The following is a 21619-nucleotide window of genomic DNA, read 5'->3' as shown; positions in this document are numbered from 1 at the left end:
GAAGAGAAGGCTGAGAGGAGATATGATAGCCACGTATAAATATGTGAGAGGAAGCCACAGGGAGGAGGGAGCAAGCTTGTTTTCTGCTTCCCTGAAGACTAGGACGCAATGGAAGAATGGCTTCAAACTACAAGAGAGGAGATTCCATCTGAACATTAGGAAGAACTTCCTGACTGTGAGAGCCGTTCGGCAGTGGAACTCTCTGCCCCGGAGTGTGGTGGAGGCTCCTTCTTTGGAGGCATTGAAACAGAGGCTGGATGGCCTTCTGTCAGGGGTGATTTGAATGCAATATTCCTGCTTCTTGGCAGAATGGGGGTGGACTGGATGATAGCCCAGGAGGTCTCTTCCAACTCTTTGATTCTAGGATTCTATATACAAAAGTCAAAGAATGGATAGATGGATGTTTATTATTATTCACTTCTAGTTATTTCAATCTCTCTAACTCTATCTCTGACTCTGACTCTGACTAACTCTAACTAACTTATTATTGAGAAGATTGGGTACGGTTGTTTTTTGTAATAATTGTGCATTGTAATTGCTTATTGGTAATTTATGGATAATGTGTTAAGTCAATTGTTCTATGTTGTATGGAACCACTGCTGTTTCTACTGTTTTTACTGTTTGTGAACCGCCGTGAGTCGCCTTCGGGCTTGAGATACAGCCGTATAGAAGCAAAGTAAATAAATAATAAATAATAACTCTATAATAATAGTAATAATAATAATAATACTTTATTTATACCCCACCAGCATCTCCCCAAGAGACTCGGAGCGGCTTACATGAGGCCAAGCCCAACAACACATCAATAGAACAAAAAAAACAATAAGCAAAAACAATACAATCAATATAACTCACATGTAAATAGTAACACACAAGGATTTAAAAACCTATGGCTGGGCCAAATGTAATAATTTAAAATTTGAAAAATAAGCGCTGGGCACGAACAGAGGAAGGGTGTATCTGATGGGAGGGTTTAAAAAGAAATGAAGGGAGAGCAACCCAACGAGTAGTTAAAGTGCATTCTGAGGACATTTTGCTGGGAATTATTTCCTTATTCAGGAAAGGCACACTGGAACAGCCACATTTTCAGGCTCTTCCTGATATCCTTAAGAAGTGAGTTCCAGAGTCAGGGGGCCACCACCGAGAAGGCCCTCTCCCTCATCCCCACCAATCACACCTGCGAAGGGGGCAGGAGCAAGAGCAGGGCCTCTTCAGATGATCGAAGATATCATGTGGGTTCATACATAGAAATGCGGTCATGCAGGAAGATGGATCCCAAACCGTTCAGGTATTTGTAGGTAAGAACCTGCACCTTGAATTGGGCTCGGAAAATGAACAGCAGCCAATGGAGCTCCTTAAACAGGGGGGTTGTAAGTCGCTTCAGTTAGTAGCCTGGCTGCTGCCTGTTGTACCAATTGAAATTTCCGGGCTGTCTTCAAGAGCAGCCCCGCGTAGAGTGCATTACAGTAATCCAATCTGGAGGTGACTAAGGCATGGATCACCCTGGCCAGATCCGACTTCACGAGGTACGGTCACAGCTGGGGCACTCTATCTCTATCTCTATCTCTTTCTGTTTCTTTCTCTATCTCTATCTCTAACTCTATCTTTATATCTATCTCTATCTCTATCTCTAACTCTCTCTCTAACTCTCTCTCACACACACTCTATCTCTGTCTCTATCTCTAACCCTATCTTTAACTCTTTCTCTATCTATCTCTTTCTCCATCTCTAACTCTATCTCTATCTCTCTATCTCTTTCTCCATCTCTAACTCTATCTTTATCTCGGTCTCTAACTCTAACTCTATCTCCTCTCTCTCTTTCTCTATTCTAACTCTATCTTTATCTCTATCTCTATCTCTAACTATCTCTAACTCTATTTCTTTCTCTAGCCCTATCTCTCTATCTCTTTCTCTTTCTCTATCTATCTCTATCTCTAACTATCTCTATCTCTAACTATTAGGACTGTCCAACGACGGAAAAATTTGTTTCTAAATTCGATTCGTTTTTGGGGGGGGGGGGTTGGTTTTGTTATTTAAAAGAATTCTGAATTTTTTCTTTAAAAAAGTTCGATATTTATGAAATTTCGGAAATCACAAAACAATTACGAAACAATTACGAATCAATTACGAATCAATTCGTTAATGGCGGCCGCGATCGCGCAATACGCTAAAAAAAACTTCTGAAGCTTCCCTCTCCCTCTGTTGTTGACTGTTGGTGTGATAACGAATCAATTACGAATCAATTACGAAACGAATTGGAAAAATTCGTTTCGTTTTTTAGTTGCTCCTGAATGGTTCGTTATCGCTTCGTTATAAAAAATAACGAATTTTTAACGAATTACGAAATTACGAAACGAAACCGCCCAGCCCTACTAACTATCTCTCTCTATATCTCTTTAACTCTATCCCTTTCTCTAATTCTATCTCTAACTCTATCTCTAACTCTATCTCTAACTCTCTATCTATCTATCTCTTTATCTCTAACTCTATCCCTTTCTCTAACCCTATCTCTAATTCTGTCTCTAACTCTATCTCTAACTCTAACTCTGACTCTATCTCTATTTCTAACTCTATTTCTTTCTCTAACCCCTCCCCTCTCTCTATCTCTTTCTCTAACTCTATTTCTAGATCTATCTCTATCTATCTATCTATCTATCTATCTATCTATCTATCTATCTCTCTTTCTCTATCTCTGACTCTGACTCCGACTCTCTCTCTCTCTCTCTCTGACTCTCCCTATCTCTAACTCTAACTCTCTCTCTATTTCTATATCTATCATAAATGTGAAAATATGTATCTATGTATGTATGTGTATGTATGTATGATGTATGTATTTTCCGACATGACTCCCACATCCAGAGATCACCATGACTCCCGTCAACAATGGATCTTAACCCAGCTTGGCAACCAGATCCATCATGACCAACTTTAACCTCTGAAGGGGTGTGGGGGGCACGGACCCAGGATAATGGGAGTTATCCAGAGAGCAGGAAATAACCCCAGGAAATACGGATCTGGACCAAACTTGGCACATAGCATACAGGCCCCTCATGAACAACAGAAAATATTGGAGGGTTCTTGGGCAATGATAGGAGGATGTGAGTTATAGTTCACACTTATATGAAGAGCACTGTGAAACCCACTGACTATGGATCTGGTTCAAACTTGGGACACATACTCCCCCTGCGCCCCATTACTAACTTCTGGTGAGGTTTTGTGGGGATTGATCCAGGATGATGGGAGTTGTAGTTCACCCACAATCAAAGAGCACTGTGAACCCAACCAATGATGGATCTAGCACACATACCCATTATTATCAACTTTTACTACAGGTGTGGTTTAGGGGCAATGACAGATAATGATGGGAGTTGTAGTTCACCCTTATGTGAAGAGCACTGTGAAGCCCACTGTGGACCATACCTGGCCCACCCCCGCCCCCCATGATTAACTTTAACTTCTGGTGAGGTTTTGTGGAGATTGACTCTGGATGATGGGAGTTATAGTTCACTCTCATGCAGAGAGACCTGTGAACCCAACCAGTGATGGATCTGGACAAAACATAGTGCACTCACCCATCATGACAAACTTTAACTTCTGGTGGGATTTGGGGGCAGTGATCCTGAATGATGGGAGTTGTAGTTCACCCACAATCAAAGAGCACTGTATACCCAAATAATGATGGCTCTAGACCAAACTTGGGACACATGCCCATCATCGCCCAACTTTAACTACTGGTAATGACAGATAATGATGGGAATTGTAGTTCCTCTACATCCTTATGCATTTTCTAATCTAATGGGACCATTCATAGTATTCAAAAACAAACAATGATTATTAGTAGGAGCAGTTTGACCCCACTTAAACTTTCATGGCTCAATGTTATGAAATCCTGGGAGTTCAATCAAAGAGTGAGTGTCGGCCTACAACTCTTGGGATCCCAAAGCTTGGAGCCGGGATAGTTCAAGTGAGGCCAATCTGCATTTATTCTACAATGCAGACGCATCCCCTGCTTCCCCCTTTCATTCAGTATATACATATGTTTGAGGACAATTTAAGAGAAGGATATTTCCAACCGGCGAGAACCCATAACCACAAATTATTACAATATTCAGTTCCTTATTACTCAAAAAGTCCTGAAACCGTTTCCCAGTCTTCCAGAAAGTCTTCAGTGGGTTTGCCTTCTTAAAAATCCACGTCAGAAGAAGAAAAAAATGGCTTTATCCTTGATATTGTGAGCTTTGGGTCTCAATCAAGAGACACAAACGATGTATTATTATTGTGATTGTCATTATTATTGTGATATCCAAATCCACGGGGTGAACATATCCCATGATATGCAATGCCACACTAAATGGTGTGCCTTATCTCCAACCACTTCAACACAACATGGGATGCATCTACACTTCAGAGTTAACACAGTTTGGCACCTCTTGAACTGCCATAGCTCAATGATATGGAATCCTGAGATCTGTAGTTTTACAAGGTCTCTGGCCTTCTCTGCCATAGAGTGCGGGTGCCTCTGGCCACTACAACTCCCAGGATTTCATCGCATTGGGCAAGGGTAGTCCAAGTGTGGCCACGCTGCATTCATTCTGCAATATAGACACATCCTTAGTGAAACTATAACTCCCAGGACCCCAACACATTGGGCCAGGGCAGTTCAAGTGTGGTCACGCTGCATTCAGCCCAGCATACCTGTCCGAACGTATTTCCTACGTCCCGCCTAGGAATTTCAGATCTCCTGGAGGGGCCCTGCTCTCAGCCCCGCCCTTGTCACAAACGAGATTGGCGAGGACGAGGGACAGGGCCTTCTCGGTGGTGGCCCTCCGCCTGTGGAATTCACTCCCCGGGGAAATTAGATCATCGTCATCCCTCCTCTCTTTCAGAAGGAAATTAAAAACATGGATAATTTGGCAGACTGACAATGGACAATGACGACTAAAGCTTTGGAAACGGACTATGATAAGTGGAATGAATTTATTAATTACGGACTTGGCAAAACGATGGCCACCAGGCTGGCATTTTATTGTATTTTTATTGTATTAATGTAATGTTTTAACTGTTATAATTTATTGTTACTATGTATTTTACTGTGTGAATTGTAGGCATCAACGTATGCCGGCTGGAAGCCGCCCTGAGTCCCCCTTCAGGGGTTGAGAAGGGCGGGGTAGAAATACCCAAAGTAAATAAATAAATAAATTCAGCAATATGCATACTTAGTGAAACTACAACTCCCAGGATTCCCTTACACTAGGCAATGGTAGTTCAAGTACAACCACACTACATTCATTCTGCAATATAGACACATCCTTAGTGAAACTATAACTCCCAGGATTCCATCACATTGGACCAAGGCTGTTCAAGTGGGGCCACACTGTATTCATTTGCAATATAGATGCATCCTTAGTGAAACTATAACTCCCAAGACCCTATCGCATTGGGCCAGGGCAGTTCAAGTGTGGCCATGCTGCATTCATTCTGCAATATAGATGCATCCTTAGTGAAACTAAAACTCCCAGAATTCCATCACATTGGGCAAGGGTAGTCCAAGTATGGCCACACTGCATTCATTCAGTAATACAGACGCATCCTTAGTGAAATTACAACTCCCAGGATTCCATCACATTAGGCAAGGGTTGTCCAAGTGCAGCCACACTGCATTCATTCTGCAATATAGACACATCCTAAGTGAAACTATAACTCCCAGGATTCCATCACATTGGGCCAGGGCAGTTCAAGTGGGGCCACACTGCATTCATTCTGTAATTCAGATGCATCCTTAGTGAAACTAAAACTCCCAGGATTCCATCACATTGGGCAAGGGTAGTCCAAGTATGGCCACACTGCATTCATTCAGTAATACAGACGCATCCTTAGTTAAATTACAACTCCCAGGATTCCATCACATTAGGCAAGGGTTGTCCAAGTGCAGCCACACTGCATTCATTCTGCAATATAGACACATCCTAAGTGAAACTATAACTCCCAGGATTCCATCACATTGGGCCAGGGCAGTTCAAGTGGGGCCACACTGCATTCATTCTGTAATTCAGATGCATCCTTAGTGAAACTAAAACTCCCAGAATTCCATCACATTGGGCAAGGGTAGTCCAAGTATGGCCACACTGCATTCATTCAGTAATACAGACGCATCCTTAGTTAAATTACAACTCCCAGGATTCCATCACATTAGGCAAGGGTTGTCCAAGTGCAGCCACACTGCATTCATTCTGCAATATAGACACATCCTAAGTGAAACTATAACTCCCAGGATTCCATCACATTGGGCCAGGGCAGTTCAAGTGGGGCCACACTGCATTCATTCTGTAATTCAGATGCATCCTTAGTGAAACTAAAACTCCCAGAATTCCATCACATTGGGCAAGGGTAGTCCAAGTATGGCCACACTGCATTCATTCAGTAATACAGACGCATCCTTAGTTAAATTACAACTCCCAGGATTCCATCACATTAGGCAAGGGTTGTCCAAGTGCAGCCACACTGCATTCATTCTGCAATATAGACACATCCTAAGTGAAACTATAACTCCCAGGATTCCATCACATTGGGCCAGGGCAGTTCAAGTGGGGCCACACTGCATTCATTCTGTAATTCAGATGCATCCTTAGTGAAACTAAAACTCCCAGAATTCCATCACATTGGGCAAGGGTAGTCCAAGTATGGCCACACTGCATTCATTCAGTAATACAGACGCATCCTTAGTTAAATTACAACTCCCAGGATTCCATCACATTAGGCAAGGGTTGTCCAAGTGCAGCCACACTGCATTCATTCTGCAATATAGACACATCCTAAGTGAAACTATAACTCCCAGGATTCCATCACATTGGGCCAGGGCAGTTCAAGTGGGGCCACACTGCATTCATTCTGTAATTCAGATGCATCCTTAGTGAAACTACAACTCCCAGGATTCCATCACATTGGGCAAGGGTAGTCCAAGTGTGGCCACGCTGCATTCATTCTGCAATACAGACACATCCTAAGTGAAACTAAAACTCCCAGGATTCCATCGCATTGGACCAAGGCAGTTCAAGTGGGGCCACAATGCATCCATTCTGCAATATAAACACATCCTTAGTTAAACTATAGCTCCCAGGACCCCATCACATTAGGCAATGGTAGTTCAAATGCAAGGATAGTCCAAATGCAGCCACACTGCATTCATTCTACCTACAATATAGATGCATCCTTAGTGAAACTACAACTCCCAGGATTCCATCACATTAGGCAATGGTAGTTCAAGTGCAACCACACTGCATTCATTCTGCAATATAGACACATTCTAAGTGAAACTATATCTCCCAGGATTCCATCACATTGGGCAAGGGTACTCCAAGTGCAGGCATGCTACATTCATTCTGCAATATGCATCCTTAGTGAAACTACAGCTGCCAGGATTCCATCACATTGGGCAAGGGTAGTCCAAGTGCGGCCACGCTGCATCCATTCTGCAATATAGACACATCCTAAGTGAAACTACAACTCCCAGAATTCCATCGCATTGGGCAAGGGTAGTTCAAGATCAGCCACACTGCATTCATTCAGCAATATAGATGCATCCTTAGTGAAACTAAAACTCCCAGGATTCCATCACATTGGGCAAGGGTAGTTCAAGTGCAGCCACACTGCATTCATTCTGCAATATAGACACATCCTTAGTGAAACTACAACTCCCAGGATTCTATCACATTGGACCAAGGCAGTTCAAGTGGGGCCACAATGCATTCATTTGCAATATAGACACATCCTAAGTGAAACTATAACTCCCAGGATTCCATCACATTGGGCAGTCCAAGTGCAGCCACGCTGCATCCATTCTGCAATATAAACACATCCTTAGTGAAACTAAAACTCCCAGGATTCCATCACATTGGGACAGGGCAGTTCAAGTGTGGCCACACTGCATTCATTCTGCAATATAGATGCATCCTTAGTGAAACTACAACTCCCAGGATTCCATAGCATTGGGCCAGGGCAGTTCAAGTGTGGCCACACTGCATTCATTCTGCAATATAGATGCATCCTTAGTGTAACTACAACTCCTAGCATTCCATCACATTGGACCAAGGCAGTTCAAGTGGGGCCACACTGCATTAATTTGCAATATAGACACATCCTGTGAAACTATAACTCCCAGGATTCCATCACATTGGGCCAGGGCAGTTCAAGTGTGGCCACACTGCATTCATTCTGCAATATAGATGCATCCTTTCCGAAACTACAACTCCCAGGATTCCATCACATTAGGCAATGGTAGTTCAAGTGCAGCCACAATGCATTCATTTTGCAATATAGACACATCCTTAGTAAAACTACAATTCCCAGGATTCCATGACATTGGGCAAGGGTACTCCAAGTGCAGCCACACTGCATTCATTCTACAATATAGACACGTCCTTAGTGAAACTACAACTCCCAGGACCCCATCGCATTGGACCAAGGCAGTTCAAGTGGAGCCACACTGAATTTATTCTGTAATTCAGATGTATCCTTAGTGAAACTACAACTCCCAGGATTCTATCACATTGGGCAAGGGCAGTTCAAGTGGGGCCACATTGAATTCCTTCTGCAGTGGAGATGGACCCATAGCTGCATCTCCAAGAAATGCCCTCTTTCCTTGGAGAGAGATTCCTTCCCCCCTCTCTTTCTTTCTTTCCTCCCTTGCCACTTGCTCTCTTGCAGAGTTGGTTTTGCAAGGAAGGGAGACCACAGCTTCCACCGGTTAGGTCCTTGCCTCCAACGGCTCTCCCACCTTGGAAGGTTGGCCAACCAACGAGCATTTCCCCTCAACACACCACTGGAGCAAGGCCTGCCTCCTGGCTTCCAGGAGAAGACATTCTGCCACGAGGAGGAGGAAGCCAAAGGTCTTGCCACAGACAGGTCAGCTCCATGACCTCCTTTAGCCCCGTTCTCCACTGTAGGAAGGCTACTATGTTCTGCAAGTCAGAGTTCAGCTCCTTGAATACAATCCTAGAGATGGAAAGGGTCCCCAAAGGCCATCCAGTCCAACCCCATTTTGCTATAAAGGAAGACACCATCTTATTTACTTACTTAGGTGATCCCTTGTAGTCTGAGGATGATGGTCCTCCAAGTGTAGTATCCTGGTGGTGGAACCATTGGTATTCTGTATCTTCTCCCACAGTGAGAACATCGGTTTCCAGGTGGAAGGCCGTCCAGGTCGCGGTTGGCTTGACGCACTTTCCTCTTGGCATGTTTCTCTCTTTCGCCCTCCTTCGTGCCTCTTCAAATTCTGCAGCACTGCTGGTCACAGCTGACCTCCAACTGGAGCGCTCATGGGCCAGGGCTTCCCAGTTCTCAGTGTCTATGCCAGAGTTTTTAAAGTTGGCTTTCAGCCTGTCTTTAAATCTCTTTTCCTGTCCTCCAACATTCCATTTTCCATTCTTGACTTTGGAATAGAGCAACTGCTTTGGGAGACGGTGGCTGGGCATCCAGACAACATGGAAGGTCCAGCAGAGTTGAAGATGGAGGACCATCGCTTCAATGCTGGTTGTCTTTGCTTCTTCCAGCACACTGACATTTGTCCGCCTGTTTTCCCAAGAGATTTGCAGGATTTTTTTTGGAGGCAGCGCTGATAGAATCATTCTAGGAGTTGCATGTGACGTCTATAGACTGTCTACGTCTCGCAGGCATATAGCAGGATTGGGAGGACAATAGCTTTATAAACAAGCCCCTTGGTCTCCCTACCAATGTCCCGGTCCTCAAACACTGTCTGCTTCATTCAGAAAAATGCTGCACTCGCAGAGCTCAAGCGGTGTTGAATTTCAGTATCATTGTTGACTTTGTGGAGAATCATAGAATAATAGAATCAAAGAGTTGGAAGAGACCTCCTGGGCCATCCAGTCCAACCCCATTCTGCCAAGAAGCAGGAATATTGCATTCAAATCACCCCTGACAGATGGCCATCCAGCCTCTGCTTAAAAACTTCCAAAGAAGGATCCTCCACCACACTCCAGGGCAGAGAGTTCCACTGCTGAACAGCTCTCACAGTCAGGAAGTTCTTCCTCATGTTCAGATGAAATCTCCTCTCTTGTAGTTTGAAGCCATTGTTTTGTGTCCTAGTCTCCAGGGAAGCAGAAAACAAGCTTGCTCCCTCCTCCCTACGACTTCCTCTCACATATTTATACATGGCTATCATGTCTCCTCTCAGCCTTCTCTTCTTCAGGCTAAACATACCCAGCTCCTTAAGCCGCTCTTCATAGGGCTTGTTCTCCAGACCCTCGATCATTTTAGTCGCCCTCCTCTGGACACATTCCAGCTTAGAGTCAATATCTCTCTTGAATTGTGGTGCCCAGAATTGGACACAATATTCCAGGTGTGGTCTGACCAAGGCAGAATAGAGCATGGGGAGCATGACTTCCTTAGATCTAGACACTATGCTCCTATTGATGCAGGCCAAAATCCCATTGGCTTTTTTTGCCGCCACATCACATTGTTGGCTCATGTTTAACTGGTTGTCCACGAGGACTCCAAGATCTTTTTCACACGTACTGCTCTCGAGCCAGGCATCATCGTCCCCCATTCTGTATCTTTGCGTTTTGTTTTTTCTGCCTAAGTGGAGTATCTTGCATTTGTCCCTCTTTAACTTCATTTTGTTAGTCTTGGCCCATCTCTCTAATCTGTCAAGATCGTTTTGAATCCTGCTCCTGTCCTCTGGAGTCTTGGCTCTCCCTCCCAATTTGGTGTCGTCTGCAAACTTGATGATCATGCCTTCTAGCCCTTCATCTAAGTCATTAATAAAGATGTTGAACAGGACCGGGCCCAGGAGGAAACCCTGCGGCACTCCACTCGTCACTTCTTTCCAGGATGAAGAGGAAGCCTTGGGGAGAATCACCCTCTGGGTTCGTCCACTTAACCAATTCCAGATCCATCTCACCGTAGTTTTGCCTCGCCCACATGGGACTAGTTTCCTTGCCAGAAGGTCGTGGGGGACCTTGTCAAAGAAGGCCTTACTCAAATCCAGGTACGCTCCATCCACGGCATTCCCTGCATCTACCCAGCTTGTAGCTCTATCAAAAAAAGAGATCAGATGAGTCTGGCATGACTTGTTTTTGATAAATCCATGTTGACTCTTAGCGATGACCGCATTTGTTTCTAAGTGTTTGCAGACCACTTCCTTAACAATCTTTTCCAGAATCTTGCCTGGTATCAACGTGAGGCTGACCGGACGGTAATTGTTTGGGTCGTCCTTTTTTCCCTTCTTGAAGATTGGGACTCCACCAGACTCTAAATCCTAGAGTTTGGTTCCTGCTTAAAAGCCTCCAGAGAAGGAGACTCCAGCAGATTCCAAGGCAACTTATTTCACAGTTGAGTGGTTCTTCCTGCAAGGAAGTTCTTCCTAACGTTTTGGTGGAATGTCCTTTCTTGCAATTTGAATCCTTTGCTCCATTGTGTCTCCGGAGCAGCAGAAGACAAGCCTGTCCCTGTTCTCCTCCATGGGACCTCCTTTCCAAGATTTTAACATGTGTCTCCTGTTCCCTTTTCTCTGTCTTCTCTTCTCCAGGCTGAACATCCCTAAGATGCTCCTCAGAGGAATTCATAGTTTTCAGAACATTTGGGAGTCGTGTTTCGAAAACAACCAATTACCCCAATGTGGTCCAGTTTCGGTCAAGGAGAGGCCCTGTGGCCATCTGGGCAGTCTTGGGCCAAAATACCTTGGTGACTTCATCTCAGAATGAGGAAATGTACCCATATCTGAATTTAAACAACTTCTTAATTTGCATTCCTCGTGTCAGGAACAATGGGGACCTTTCTTTGCAAGCTCTTCTTGAGCACAACAAATATTTACACCCCGGGAGTGACTTCAGGTCAGGGACCCTCTTCAAGGCAACACATTCCAAAAAGGGGAGGTAGGATCTCCTCCCGGCTGCGAAATATGTGGAGAATCAAGAGTTGCAGCACCGTGATTTCTGGACAATGGATGATTGCAAAAGCATGGTGTTCCCCACGACTCAAGAAGTTGTTTGGAAATTATAGTATTGGGGAGGGGGGAGAGAGAAACTTGGGCAAGCAATGTCCAAAACTCTCTGTTGCAAAAAAAAAAATTTCTGGGGCAAGTCACATTTTGTAATATTTTTATTTTGGCTCTAAGTCTTGGTCCCCATGTTCACATTTTGGAGTTTTGAATATGTTTTGGGTCACATAGATTTCATGCACATATCTGCATTTGAACTGGGAGCACCACTAACTTGTTCAACGTTAACTCCAGATAGGACGAATAGGCCACGATATCCCCCAAATGGTGGTTCTCATTGACCTGTTACTTATGACTTATAAGTATATGACTTATTACTTATAAGCCAATGGGATTTTGGCCTGCATCAATAGGAGCCTAGTGTCTAGATCTAGGAAAGTCCTGCTCCCCATGCTCTATTCTGCTTTGGTTAGACCACACCTGGAATATTGTCTCCAATTCTCACGTCTATGTTAATTGATTGCTTGATTTGATATGTCTTGTATAATGTGTTTTAACTGCTTTTTGATATTGTTGTGTTAACCTTTACTATGTAAGCCGCCTTGAGTCGCCTTTTTTGGCTGAGAAAGGCGGTATAGAAGTAAAGCAAATAAATAATAATAAATAAATAATAATTTCTGGCACCACAATTCAAGAGAGATTTTGAGAAGCTGGAATGTGCCCAGAGGAGGGCGACTAAAATGATCCAGGGTCTGGAGAACAAGCCCTAAGAGGCGCGGCTTAAGGAGCTGGGCATGTTTAGCCTGAAGAAGAGAAGGATGAGAGGAGACATGAGAGCCATGTATAAATAGGTGAGAGGAAGCCACAGGGAGGAGGGAGCGAGCTTGTTTACTGCTTCCATGGAGATTAGGACAAGGAACAATGGCTTCAAACTACGAGAAAGGAGATTCCATCTGAACATGAGGAAGAACTTCCTGACTGTGAGAGCCGTTCAGCAGTGGAACTCTCTGCCCCGGAGTGTGGTGGAGGCTCCTTCTATGGAAGCTTTGAAACAGAGGCTGGATGGCCATCTGTCAAGGGTGATTTGAATGCAATATTCCTGCTTCTTGGCAGAATGGGGTTGGACTGGATGGCCCATGAAGTCTCTTCCAATACTTTGATTTTATGATTCTATGAGATGTTGACTCTAAGCTGCACAGAGCAACAACACCTCCTGGACTCGAGCCCAACCTTCCATGGCACCTCCTTCTGTTCTGTCTGTCTGTTTATTGTCTATACAAAGCGGCATTGAATGTTTGCTGTGTACATGTACTGTGGTCTGCTCTGAGTCCCCTTCGGGGTGAGAAGGATGGAATAAAGGTTCATAAAGTGTTGCTGTTGTTGTTGTTGTTGTTGTTGATATCATCCTTTGTGCTCCTTTTGCCACAGGTGAGTTTGGTAACTGCAATGGCTACTCTGCTGTAGCGCTGCTGCGTGTGACGTCCCTCTCTAATGCTCAGAGTCCTTGTGTAGCTCGCCACCTAGTGACTGTTTTAGGCATTTACATGAATCTGTTAACAACTACATGTTGCAAGCCCTGGTCCGCATGTTGTATAAGCCTGCTGTAAAGGGGAGGCCCTGCTCTCGACCCCACCGCTATCACAAGTGAGGTTGGTGGCGACGAGGAGCAGGGCCTTCTCAGTAGTGGCCCCTCACCTGTGGACAACTAGATAAGGACAATCAGACGATTAGGACTGACAGGACTGAGAATGTGGAATTGGAATTTGGACTATGAGATAGCGAACGCTGACCGTCAATGAGGAGTAATTGGGTTTGTATTGGTATTATTGGTTTTATTGTTGTAATTGCAGGAACTGTTGTTTAATTGTTAATTGCTGTTATTTGTTTAGTACTGTTATGTGATGCTGGCATCGAATTGTGCCTTTGTAAGCCGCCCTGAGTCCCCTTCGGGGTGAGAAGGGCGGGATAGAAGAAACCGAAATAAATAAATAAATAAATAAATAAATAAAGCATAGCTTTTCCAAACTGTGGGTCATTACCCTAGTCAAGAATCTCTAACTAAATGTGGAGGTCACAAAAAATGGTTCTGGCCCAACTTACCTCTCCGAACGCATCTCCCTTTATGAACCTGCTAGGACTTTAAGATCGTCCGGGGAGGTCCTGCTCTTGATCCCACCAGTGTCACAAGTATGTTTGGCAGGGACGGAAAACACGGCCTTCTCAGTGGTGGCACCCTGGCTATGGAACGCTCTTCCTAGGGACTTTAAATTGGCCCCCTCTCTCTTAACATTCCGGAAAAGAGTCAAGACTTGGCTGTTTGAGCAAGCATTTGAAAATGCAATGTAATAGACATAGGAATATGAAACGACTAGATGATGAGATTTGACAACGTTTTAATTAGGAGACACAAATGATTTATGTTTTTGTTGCTTTTGTGATGGTTTTATATTATATATTAATGTTTTAAAATGTTTTCTGGTGTATGGGGCATCCAATTGTTGCCTCTCTAAACCGCCCTGAGTCGCCTGAGGGCTGAGAATGGGGGTTTACAAATATAGTAAATAAATAAATAGTGTAGTTTGCCACCTAGTGGCTGTTTTAGGCATTTACATGAATCTGTTAGTGACTACATGCCGCTAATGCTCCAGTTGCTACTTGAAACTGCACATTTCTCAGGCAAAAAGGGGTCATGAGTGGGGGAAAATAACTTTGCTATATATTATTCCACGGGTGTATCTACACTATGGAAGCAATACGGTTTGACACCCCTTGGACTGCCATGGCTTATTGTTGTTTTGGTTTTGTTTTGTTTTGTTTTTTATCAGGAGCGACTTGAGGAAACTGCAAGCCACTTCTGATGTGAGAAAATTGGACATCTGCAAGGGCGGTCAGCAGTTCTGATGGCACAAGGGTTCAACCCACTCTGCCACCAGGAGCTCCAATGTTGTTGAACCCTGGGAGTTGCAGTTTCACAACGCCTTCACACTGCATTTTTATACACCCCTTGGTGAAACTACAACTCCCAGTACTCCGTAGCATTGAGCCTTGGCAGTGAAAGGGTATCAACCTTCATTAATTCCACAATGTTGATTCGCACTGATTTCTGGCCAGACCATCGTATGAATTTAAAAAGCCAGATGAAGCCAGATGAGAACATTGGGGGTTTTTTTCATCCTCTGATCCTGGTTCAGAACCCGCTTCCTCCTCATCTTGTGCCAATTCCTCACCTGAGCAACTTTGGAAAAAAAATCTCAATTTCTGCTTCCTTTCCATGTCAGGTTGTCTCCCCAATTTGCATAGGAATTTGCTCTGATTGCTTCCAAGGGGAAAACCCCAGCAAGGAAACCTTGCGCTCCATCTGTGCATAAAAGAAGGGACACAGAGGAGAGGGATCCAGAAGGACCAAAGATGGAGAGGAACCCTTTCTGGACGGTGCTTCTTGTGGTCGGGGTGGCTTCAGCAGTGGCTGCTAAACTGACCTATGAAGAGGCTGCAGATCTTGCCGCTGACCTCTACAACCGAAACGCCGGCGAAAACGTCACCTTTCTGCTTGCCGAAGTAGTCCCTCTCCCCAAATGGGTAAGTAGATCCACTATTTATTGTCCTCATATTTGGGGGTCCAGCTTCTCTTCTGGGTTTTTCAGAGCTCGAGGGAGGAATCTGCAACCGTACCTCGCAAAGGTAGATTTGGCCGGGGTAGTCCATGCCTTGGTCACCTCTAGATTGGACTACTGTAATGCACTCTACGTGGGGCTGCCCTTGAAAACGGCTCGGAAATTCCAACTGGTCCAACGGGCGATGGCCAGGATGTTAACTGGCGCTCCTTACAGAGAAAGGTCAACCCTCCTGTTCAAGGAGCTCCATTGGCTGCTGTTTACCTACCGAGCCCAATTCAAGGTGCAGGTGCTTACCTACAAAGCCCTAAACGGTTTGGGACCTGCCTACCTGCGTGACCGCATCTCCGTTTATGAACCCATGCGCTCCCTTCGTTCATCCGGAGAGGCCCTGCTCGCAATCCCACCTGCGTCTCAGGCGCGTTTGGTGGGGACGAGGGACAGGGCCTTCTCTGTGGTTGCCCCCCGACTTTGGAACACCTTCCCCAAAGACATTAGACTAGCACCCACGTTGGCAGTCTTTAGGAAGAACTTGAAGAGCTGGCTATTCCGATGTGCCTTTCCAGAATAGGATAACCCCCAGCACTATGTCCCCGAAGCACTTTATTAGAGTTTAAGACTCTCTGCACATTGCACTTGCCCAGAAATCCAACATACCACCTCTCACACCCACTACTTGGTTTCATTGCTTATGTTTTTAATTTGCTTTGTATCGTATTGTTATTGCCTGTTGTTGTTGTGTTGAGGCCTTGGCCTTTGTAAGCCGCATCGAGTCCTTCGGGAGATGCTAGCGGGGTACAAATAAAGTTTAATAATAATAATAAAAATCTCAGGGAGAGAGCGCTGCCTTGAAAAATAATCATTGGCACAGGAGCCCTACGAAAGTGAGGAAACCAGGAATAGAATCATAGAATCAAAGAGTTGGAAGAGACCTCCTGGGCCATCCAGTCTAACCCCATTCTGCCAAGAAGCAGGATTGTTGCATTCCAATCACCCCTGACAGATGGCCATCTAGCCTCTGATTAAAAGCTTCCAAAGAAGGAGCCTCCACCACACTCCCTCCGGGGCAGAGAGTTCCACTGCTGAACAGCTCTCACAGTCAGGAAGTTCTTCCTCATGTTCAGATGGAATCTCCTCTCTTGTAGTTTGAAGCCATTGCTCCGCGTCCTAGTCTCCAGGGAAGTAGAAAACAAGTTTGCTCCCTCCTCCTCCCTGTGGCTTCCTCTCACATATTTATACGTGGCTATCATATCTCCTCTCAGCCTTCTCTTCTTCAGGCTAAACATGCCCAGTTCCCTAAGCCGCTCCTCATAGGGCTTGTTCTCCAGACCCTTGATCATTTTAGTCGCCCTCCTCTGGACACATTCCAGCTTGTCAATATCTCTCTTGAATTGTGTTGCCCAGAATTGGACACAATATTCCAGGTCAAGTGGTCTAACCAAAGCGGAATAGAGCATGGGGAGCAGGACTTCCCTAGATCTAGACACTATGCTCCAATTGATGCAGGCCAAAATCCCATTGTCTTTTTTTGCCAACACATATTTTATCTGATTTGGGGATTGGGCTTCTCTTTCTGGAGGGAGGAATCTCAGGGAGAGAGCGCTGCCTTGAAGAACTATGGGTACAAGCCACCACTGAGGTTAGGAGCACTGCAGCCCTGCGAAAGTGGACAAGACATTTTAGAGACCCCCAAGGTCATCCAATCCAACCCCTTCTTCTGGGCAGGAAAAGCACAACCAAAGCACTCCTAGAATCATAAAATCATAGAATCAAAGAGTTGGAAGAGACCTCATGGGCCATCATCCAGTCCAACCCCATTCTGCCAAGAAGCAGGAATATTGCATTCAAATCACCCCTGACAAATGGCCATCCAGCCCCTGTTTCAAAGCTTCCAAAGAAGGAGCCTCCACCACACTCCAGGGAAGAGAGTTCCACTGCTGAACGACTCTCACAGTCAGGAAGTTCTTCCTCATGTTCAGATGGAATCTCCTCTCTTGTAATTTGGAGCCATTGTTCCATTGCGTCCTAGTCTCCTGACAAGTGGCCATAGAGCCTTCTTTAAATCCACTTTTTAAGTCTCTTCTGCTGTGTTTTTCAGTGTTTTTATGAGTGATGGTCACTCGTTGGCCTGAGAGGTGTCTTGTGTCCAAATTGGTGTCAATTCATTCAGTGTTTTTTGAGTTATGTTAATCCCACAAACGAACTTAACGTTTTTATTTATATAGATTACGAGTATAATTTTGCAGCATGGATCCGCCTTGGAGATTTAATGCCTCCGGTTTGGTCCCTTCTCTTCTCAGGATGCCAATTCGGTCAATGCCCAACGGCTGAACTTCACCCTGAAAGAGGCGGATTGCCAGGTCAAGAAGAAGTCCCCAAAACTGGAAGAAGAGGATGAGGAAGAGGAGGAGGAGGAAGAGTGTACCTTCAAAGACAACGGGGTAAGGAAGGGAGGACTCTCAGGAGGATGACATTCCCCTTGATCAGCCTTGGATTGCTCCCCTTTGGGTGAAGGCAACGTCTACACTTCAACATGAATCCATCTATGGCAGGCATGGGCCAGCCTGGGACCTCCACGGTTTTTGGACTGCAACTCCCACAATTCCTAACAGCCTACCGGCTGTTAGGAATTGTGAGAGTTGCAGTTCAAAACACCTGGAGGGAGGGCTCAAGTTGGCCCATGCCTTATCTATGGTCAACATCTGGTAGAATCTGACAAGAGAGGACCAAGAAATTCCTCAAAAGACCATGCACTGGGATTGTGGCGCAGCTGGCTGAGTGTCAGCTGCATTAAGATCACTCTGACCAAAAAGGTCATGAGTTTGAAGCCAGCCCGGGTTGGAGTGGGTTTCCAACCAATTGTGTGTAGCCTGTTGTCGACCTTTGCAACCCGAAAAACAGTTGCATCTGTCAAGTAGGAAAATTAGGTACCACCTTAAAAGTGTGGGGAGGCTAAATTAACTAATTTATGAGGCCATAAGGAAGACTCCAGCAAAGCATTCCAGTGGGGAAGCATGCGGGGAATGCGGAAGTGCTTCATCAGCATCGCAGATGGACGAGGAAAGCGACAGCTCCCCTGGCGGCCAGAAAAAGTTAAATAGCCTCTGTGTATGTCTGTATATGTTGTATGTTAAAATTGGCATTGAATGTTTGCTATATATGTGTACACTGTAATCCGCCCTGAGTCCCCTGCGCGGTGAGAAGGGCGGCATATAAAAGCTGTAAATAATAATAATAACAATGTCAAGCTAGTCCACCAATGTGGAATCTTACTGGAGAAATAAAGCATGGTTCAATTGGCCCCAAAATGAGGTTTCAACTTCTCTTTTATTTTCTCCCTCTCTTGCAGTTGGTTAAAACATGCTTTGGCTACTGCTTCCTCAACGAAGAGCCGCCGGCAGCCGTCCTGGTTTGCAGCATCACCAACGAAGAGAAAACGGTAAGGAGGTGATACTCCCTGTGTCTACACTGCAGAGTTAATCCACTTTGAGACAACTTTAACCACCGATGGAGTCCTGGGAGTTGCTGTCCAACTAGGCCTGTGCGGTTTAGTTCGTTATTTCGTTATTTCATTAATAAATCGTTATTTATGCCATATCCGACGCGATATCAAAACATATTTTCAAACCCGGAAGGGTTTAAAAATATCGAAGCAGCAGCCCCATGTATTTTACGAGCTTCAGCTCATGTCGTTAATGGCATGGAGGCTGCTGCTGACTGAGTGCTGCAGTGCTGGTGCCTGGGAGCCAATCCGGCGCTCCCAAGCACCCCAGCAGTGCACCGTGGCAGGAGCCGGCGGAGCCGATTGGATGGCGCGCGCGCGCTCACCCTTACAACCGGCCTCCGCGCGCCATCCAATCGGCTCCGCCGGCTCCTGCGCCCTCCTCCTCCTCCTCCTCCTCCTCCCAGCTGTGTTGCAGGAAGTGCCAGGAGGAGGAGGAGGAGGAGGAGGAGGGCGCAGGAGCCAGCGGAGCCGATTGGATGGCGCGCGGAGGCCGGTTGTAAGGGTGAGCGCGCGCGCGCCATCACAACACAGCTGGGAGGAGGAGGAGGAGGAGGAGGAGGGCACAGGAGCCGGCGGAGCCGATTGGATGGCGCAGGAGGCCGGTTGTGTGAGTTTTCAGGGCTGTATGTATGACCAATCCAGAAGCATTCTCTCCTGACATTTTGCCCACATCTATGGCAGGCATCCTCAGAGGTCTGTTGGAAACTAGGCCTGTTTGATCAAGAAAAAATTTCGATATTTAAAATACTAGGCAAATGGAGTTTAAAAAATGTTTTGTAAATATTTACGAAATTTCGTAAATAACAAAACATTTTTTTGGAAAGTTTTGTAAATATTTTAAATATCGAAACAAAAAAACACCCCAATTACAAATCGATTTTAGAAACAAATTTTTTCTTGATCAAACAGGCCTATGTCCAACGTATGGTCTTATTAAACTTCCACGTTATTTGCTATAGGAATAAATCACCATCTAAAATTTTATGGGTTGTTGTAGGTTTTTTTCGGGTTATATGGCCATGTTCTAGAGGCATTCTCTCCTGACGTTTCGCCTGCATCTATGGCAAGCATCCTCAGAGTTAGTGAGGTCTGTTGGAACTAGGAAAAAGGGGTTTATATATCTGTGGAATGACCAGGGTGGGACAAAGGACTCTTGTCTGTTGGAGCTTCATGTGGATGTTTCAACTGACCACCTTGATTAGCATTTGATGGCCTGGCAGTGCCTGGGGCAATCTTTTGTTGAGATGTGATTAGATGTCCTTGCTTGTTTCCTCCCTGTTGTTTTTCTGTTGTAATTTTAGAGGTTTTTTTAATACTGGTAGCCAGATTTTGTTCATTTTCATGGTTTCCTCCTTTTTGTTGAGATGTGATTAGATGTCCTTGCCCCCATTAGAGCTTTTCTCTTCTCTTTTCCCTTCTAGATGGAGCGGCCCAAGCGTGTGAAGCGATTTAAGAAGTTCTGGAGGAAGACCCGGCGCCGTCTGCGCAAACCTCTGCAGACAGCCATCCGCAATATCGTCCTCGAAAAGGCCATTGTGGTGGCAGGGAAGCTCCTTCTATGAGAGACGGACAGAGATTGAACGCAGACCCAAATATCCCTTGTTACTACTCGTGTCCATTTCTTATCCCAGTTTGATCCCACATTGGGTGCATCTACACCAGGCATAGGCCAACTTCAGCCCTCCGGGTATTTTGGACTATAATTCCCAGCTGGTAGGCTGTTAGGAATTGTGGGAGTTGAAGTCCAAAACACCTAGAGGTATAGTTCAAGTGGTATCAAACAGTATTCATTCTACGCTGTCGATGCAGCCCTTGTGTTGCGCCCAAATAAGGTTGCATCTTATAGATTTGCAAATTGCTGTTGCATTATTTTTTTGGCTAGATTGATTTTTGAAACCCCACATCAAAGGGTAAAGTGTCCATTTGCTTGAGTGGCCGACTAGCATCTGGACCCACACTGTACCATTCAATAAATTGATGCCTTCAGTTCTTTGTGTCTCCATTCTTGCGTCCCAAATGCTTCCCCTTTAGAAACCTCCTTGTATATTGTCGAAGGCTTTCATGGCTGGAATCACCGGGTTGTTGTAGGTCTTTCGGGTTGTATGGCCATGTTCTAGAAGCATTCTCTCCTGATGTTTCGCCTGCATCTGTGGCAGGCATCTGAGGATGCCTGCCACAGATGCAGGCTAAACGTCTGAAGAGAGTGCTTCTAGAACATGGCCATACAACCTGAAAAACCTACAACAACTCGATCACCTTATACACATTAGCCAAAGGTTGTTTTATACAAGAAGCATAACGTTTGTGCCCGTTGAATCATTAGAAAGCAAAGGTGTCACTATCTCATGTGGAAAGCTGACTGGCACAACCTGGGGATCACAACCAGACACAGTGAAGACATCTGCCCTTGCACTATGCTACTCTGCTGCTGAGTATGCATGCCCAGTGTGGAACACATCTCACCACGCTCAAACAGTGGATGTGGCTCTTAATGAGACATGCCGCATTATCACGGGGTGTCTGCACCCTACACCAATGGAGAAATTG

At 45.2% G+C, this 21619-nt stretch overlaps 1 protein-coding gene across 1 annotated transcript; it reads left to right on the top strand.

Moving 5' to 3' along the window:
* The first annotated feature begins 15361 nt into the window (after positions 1-15361).
* LOC132779714 (lutzicidin-like) lies at positions 15362-20811 on the top strand. Its single transcript, XM_067469522.1, has 4 exons — positions 15362-15532; positions 17868-18008; positions 18917-19006; positions 20494-20811. Exons 1-4 carry the CDS (start codon positions 15362-15364, stop codon positions 20632-20634), a joined length of 543 nt encoding a protein of 180 aa, XP_067325623.1. The 3' UTR covers positions 20635-20811.
* Positions 20812-21619: the final 808 nt, after the last annotated feature.

Source organism: Anolis sagrei, chromosome 6, assembly GCF_037176765.1.
Source record: "Anolis sagrei isolate rAnoSag1 chromosome 6, rAnoSag1.mat, whole genome shotgun sequence".
NCBI classification, from domain to species: domain Eukaryota; kingdom Metazoa; phylum Chordata; class Lepidosauria; order Squamata; family Dactyloidae; genus Anolis; species Anolis sagrei.
The sequence above is the reverse complement of the archived record's forward strand: the minus strand, read 5'-3'. Positions and strand labels throughout refer to the sequence as shown.